At 42.6% G+C, this 6,000-nt stretch overlaps 1 protein-coding gene across 3 annotated transcripts in view; it reads right to left on the bottom strand.

Annotated features, from left to right (window-relative positions):
* LOC117501646 (CCR4-NOT transcription complex subunit 3-like) overlaps positions 1 to 6,000 on the bottom strand; it is a 49,430-nt gene that overhangs the window by 25,956 nt on the left and 17,474 nt on the right. For all 3 annotated transcript variants that reach the window (XM_034160571.1, XM_034160568.1, XM_034160570.1), the window contains 2 exons: positions 2,028 to 2,102; positions 1,402 to 1,491 (listed from right to left, as the gene is read on the bottom strand). In XM_034160571.1, the coding sequence (XP_034016462.1) occupies positions 1,402 to 1,491; positions 2,028 to 2,102 (165 nt within the window). The remainder of the gene's footprint in view (positions 1 to 1,401; positions 1,492 to 2,027; positions 2,103 to 6,000) is intronic.

Below are 6,000 nucleotides of genomic sequence, written 5' to 3' on the forward strand. Positions count from 1 at the left end.
TAGGGATTTTTTTTTTTTTTTTTTTTTACCCTGCATGCCAGTGAAGCAGGTGTAATCAGCCCTGTGTGTGTGTGTGTGTGTGTGTGTGTCTGCCTCTGAACAAGATAACTGAAAAACAGCCAGATGGATTTTCACCCAACTTGGTGGGAATATTACTAAGGCAGATATCTCCAGATGATTCACTTTTGGTGAGGCTCAGACAAAGGTCAAGGTCAAAGGAAATAAATACATGATGCAAAAATCTTAGCTTCTGCAGTACCTCTGCAATCTATAGAGCTACAGAAATGATCCAGAGTTTGTAGTGATCAACATAATATTTGTGACTGACTGGTAGCATGACCTATCAGACATGGATATATCCCAGTGTGCAGAGCTGATGCCTCTCATTTTGAATTTGATCTAGACCATAGTGTGGATCCATGATCCAAAAGACCTTTTAAACAATATGTGTCCTTGGCGGAGGTACATGCTTCCTGGGTGCCTTCTAGTTTATTATGGAACAGGTCAGTTAATGTAGGGGAGTGTACGCTGATGCTTTGGGTCACCAAATCCACCACACCAAGGGTCCTGGATCGCAACCACACAGGCAGACAGGCGATCCATCTCCACCTCCTTAAACACGGCAGGTGAAATGTGGGAGTGTCCTTGGCCTTGTGCAGTTGCTGGAGACCTCAACCCTGAGGCAGCTGCACACTGGCTCACGCCCAGAGAAACGCGGCACATGGCCAACAAATCGCAGCTGACGTTCCCTCACAATGCAAGTGGAACCCCGTTCCTCGGGCATCGCCTAACCACATCACTCGCTGCTCTGACAAAAGCTGCTTAGCTCGATCAGGCACGCTCAACCACTCACAAACACTTTTCAGACATTTTTCAAAAACAAAATATCAATATGTTAACAAGATAAAACTTTAACTATATTATCTGTGTGTGTGTGTGTGTGTGTTATCTTTGTTTTTATGTGCCTTTCACCATGTTGTGATTTTGGACGTGAGGTTTGTATGGTCACTGTTACTTTGTCAAATTTTCTTTGTTGCAAAGTTCAGAGGAGAATAAATGAAAAATAAAAGCTTGAACAACAACAACAAAAAAATCTATTTTTCTTACTTATCTGTAAAAAAATCCATCACTCATAAAGCATACATACATACATAAAAAAACCCCACAATACTTAAATTACTGTGATATTCTGACCACATGCAGTAAAAACACTAAAAAACACTTGGTTCTCCGACATAGTCATTCTGATTTCAAAACTCCTGCATGGCCTGGAGTTTACAAAGTTTTCTCCATTTTCAAAAGTTTTAAAGTAACACAATCCTCCAGAGTAAACACGGGTCCTGGAGGGAGCGTTATAATGAAGCTGACACGTCCTGCCGCTGCCTCTCACTTCCTACTTACCGTTTCTATGAGTTTGCGGTTCTCTATTAGCTGCCTTTTGTCTTTGATCTCGTTGGATGCCACCCACGTCTTGATCTGGTCTCGAAGACGCTGAAGGATCAGAAGAAGAAGAGAGAGGAGAAACATGGGGGGGGGAGACGACAGTTAGCGATAGACATGGTAACTCTGTGATATGTGCACAGATTCGCTGTGCATGTTCACGGATGCTGAGCATGGTGTCTTTGTGCGGCGCGCCGGCCCTGCTTGGAGTTTGGTCCTCATGGTAACGCTGGAATGGAAGCAGCACTTCTGGCTGACTGTGATGATATTTAATACAAGCAGCAAACGCTTGCTGACGCTAACACACTAACGGTGCATACTCACCTCAGGATGGCTTAAATTATTTCTTAGACCAATACTCAATCATCAGGTCTTTCTTTTTCTTCTTCTTACTAGCAGCAGAGAGTAAAATTCCGCCCTTCATCAGCTTAACATCTGAGACCTTAAATCTGTATGTACATAAAAAGCTGGGGTTTTTGTTTTTTTTTTTACTTTTGTAGTTCAACAATGACGCCACTTCCGTGGAATAAGTGTGTTCTCAAAAGCTCTGAGGCTGGATTTTCAGGGTGAGGATCGGCTGAACTAACCTGGAGCTTTTTAATCTCTTTCTTGAGGTCTGCTTCATATTTCTCCTTCTGGTTTGCGTTGGCTGCATTGTGAAGCTACGACGAACACAAACAGAAGGCGGTAAAACAGGCGCAAACATGAAAACTGCTGCTGCTTCTGAAAATGCTTTCAAGAAACAATCTGTTGACAGTTTTAGTAAACTGCAGGTTTGTGTTAGGTTTATTTTTTTCTAGCTCTGTGGAGATCCTGCTGAAGCAACAAAGATAACACAATTTATTACAAAAACCTGCAAGTACAAAATAGTAAAATACAGTGAAGTAATATTTCAGGGGCAAGACAAGCTAGTCCATGGGCCATGCAGGTTTTCGGTACCACTTAAGGGGACTAACTAACACTTATAGGCCAGTCTCAGTAAACCATGGCCTACATCTTAATGTATGTTGGCTATCCCATTATCCCATGGTGGTAATGCAGAGGTCAAAATTTAAAAATGCCCCAATCATGTTGTAAACTATATCACATTATTTGTCTGATCATAAAGATTCTAAAAAGGCATAGTTTGGATTATTTATGACTGAATGTTCCGGAGTTATGGGGTAAAAATAGGAAAAATGGTGACAAAGGTCAATTTCAGTTTGTACAGAGGTGTTAACCCCCAAAACGTGATTCAGCTGCAAATCATGAATTATCTGCAAACCATCAACTGCAAAATGTGAAAAAATATCTCCCGAAATGTGAACGCAGGTCTCAAAAAACGTGAATATTATATATACACTCAACAAAAATATAAACGCAGCACTTTTGGTTTTGCTCCCATTTTGTATGAGATGAACTCAAAGATCTAAAACTTTTTCCACATACACAATATCACCATTTCCCTCAAATATTGTTCACAAACCAGTCTAAATCTGTGATAGTGAGCACTTCCCCTTTGCTGAGATAATCCATCCCACCTCACAGGTGTGCCATATCAAGATGCTGATTAGACACCATGATTAGTGCACAGGTGTGGCTTAGACTGCCCACAATAAAAGGCCACTCTGAAAGGTGCAGTTTTATCACACAGCACAATGCCACAGATGTCGCAAGATTTGAGGGAGCGTGCAGTTGGCTTGCTGACAGCAGGAATGTTAACCAGAGCTGTTGCTCGTTTATTGAATGTTCATTTCTCTACCATAAGCCGTCTCCAAAGGCGTTTCAGAGAATTTGGCAGTACATCCAACCAGCCTCACAACCGCAGACCACGTGTAACCACACCAGCCCAGGACCTCCACATCCAGCATGTTCACCTCCAAGATCGTCTGAGACCAGCCACTCGGACAGCTGCTGAAACAATCGGTTTGCATAACCAAAGAATTTCTGCACAAACTGTCAGAAACTGTCTCAGGGAAGCTCATCTGCATGCTCATCGTCCTCATCGGGGTCTCGACCTGACTCCAGTTCGTCGTCGGAACCGACTCGAGTGGGCAAATGCTCACATTTGCTGGCGTTTGGCACGTTGGAGAGGTGTTCTCTTCGCGGATGAATCCCGGTTCACACTGTTCAGGGCAGATGGCAGACAGCGTGTGTGGCGTCGTGTGGGTGAGCGGTTTTCTGATGTCAATGTTGTGGATCGAGTGGCCCATGGTGGCGGTGGGGTTATGGTATGGGCAGGCGTCTGTTATGGACGAAGAACACAGGTGCATTTTATTGATGGCATTTTGAATGCACAGAGATACCGTGACCAGATCCTGAGGCCCATTGTTGTGCCATACATCCAAGAACATCACCTCATGTTGCAGCAGGATAATGCACGGCCCCATGTTGCAAGGATCTGTACACAATTCTTGGAAGCTGAAAATGTCCCAGTTCTTGCATGGCCGGCATACTCACCGGACATGTCACCCATTGAGCATGTTTGGGATGCTCTGGACCGGCGTATACGACAGCGTGTACCAGTTCCTGCCAATATCCAGCAACTTCGCACAGCCATTGAAGAGGAGTGGACCAACATTCCACAGGCCACAATTGACAACCTGATCAACTCTATGCGAAGGAGATGTGTTGCACTGCATGAGGCAAATGGTGGTCACACCAGATACTGACTGGTATCCCCCCCAATAAAACAAAACTGCACCTTTCAGAGTGGCCTTTTATTGTGGACAGTCTAAGGCACACCTGTGCACTAATCATGGTGTCTAATCAGCATCTTGGTATGGCACACCTGTGAGGTGGGATGGATTATCTCAGCAAAGGAGAAGTGCTCACTATCACAGATTTAGACTGGTTTGTGAACAATATTTGAGGGGAAATGGTGATATTGTGTATGTGGAAAAAGTTTTAGATCTTTGAGTTCATCTCATACAAAATGGGAGCAAAACCAAAAGTGTTGCGTTTATATTTTTGTTGAGTGTATATATATACAACCCCAATTCCAATGTAGTTGGGACGTTGTGTAAAATGTAAATAAAACAGAATACAATGATTTGCAAATCAACCTATATTCAATTGAATACACCACAAAGACAAGCTATTTAATGTTTAAACTGATAAACTTTATTGTTTTGTGCAAATATTTGCTCATTTTGAAATGGATGCCTGTAACACATTTCAAAAAAGCTGGGACAGTGGTATGTTTACCACTGTGTTACATCACCTTTCCTTCAATAAGCATTTGGGAACTGAGGACACTAACTGTTAAAGTTTTGTAGGTGGAATTCTTTCTCATTCTTGCTTGAGGTACGACTTCAGTCGGGGTCTCCATTGTCATATTTTGCACTTCATAATGCATCACACATTTTCAATGGGCGACAGGTCTGGATTGCAGGCAGGCCAGTCTAGTACCTGCACTCTTTCACTACGACGCCACGCTGTTGTAACACGTGCAGAATGTGGCTTGGCATCGTCTTGCTGAAATAAGCAGGGACGTCCCTGAAAAAGACGTTGCTTGGATGGCAGCATGTGTTGCTCCAAAACCTGGATGTACCTTTCAGCATTGATGGTGCCATCACAGATGTGTAAGTTGTCCATGCCATGGGCACTGACACACCCCCACACCATCACAGATGCTGGCTTTTGAACTTTGTCCTGGTAACAATCTAGATGGTCTTTTTCCTCTTTTGTCCAGAGGACACGACGTCCATAATTTCCAAAACCAATATGAAATGCGGACCCATCAGACCACAGCACACTTTTCCACTTTGCGTCTGTCCATTTCAAATGAGCTCGGGCCCAGAGAAGGCGGTGGTGTTTCTGAATGTTGTTGATCTATGGCTTTCACTTTACATGGTAGAGTTTTAACTTGCACTTGTAGATGTAGCGACGAACTGTGTTAACTGACAATGGTTTTCTAATGTGTTCCTGAGCCCAGGCGGTGAGATCCTTTACAACACAATGATGTCAGTTTTAATGCAGTGCCACCTGAGGGATCAAAGGTCACGGGCATTCAATGTTGGTTTTCGGCCTTGCTGCTTACGTGTAGAAAGTTCTCCAGATTCTCTGAATCTTCTGATTATATTATGGACTGTAGATGATGGAATCCCTAAATTCCTTGAAATTGAACATTGAGAAACATTGTTCTTAAATTGTTGGACTATTTTTCATGCAGTTGTTCACAAAGTGGTGATCCTTGCCCCATCTTTGCTTGTGAACGGCTGAGCCTTTTGGGGATGCTCCTTTTACACCCAATCATGACACTATTAGTGTCCTCAGTTCCCAAACGCTTATTGAGTGTTGTTAGAAGTAAAGGTGATGTAACACAGCGGTAAACATACCACTGTTCCAACTTTTTTGAAACGTGTTGTAGACATCCATTTCGAAATGAGCAAATACTTACACAAAAACAATAACGTTTATCATTTTGAACATTAAATATCTTGTCTTTGTGGTGTATTCTATTGAATACAGGTTAAAGAGGATTTGTAAATCATTGTATTCTGTTTTGATTTACATTTTACACAATGCCCCAATTTCATTGGAATTGGGGTTGTGTGTGTGTATATATATATATATATA

This window comes from Thalassophryne amazonica, chromosome 20, assembly GCF_902500255.1.
Source record: "Thalassophryne amazonica chromosome 20, fThaAma1.1, whole genome shotgun sequence".
Lineage (NCBI taxonomy): Eukaryota > Metazoa > Chordata > Actinopteri > Batrachoidiformes > Batrachoididae > Thalassophryne > Thalassophryne amazonica.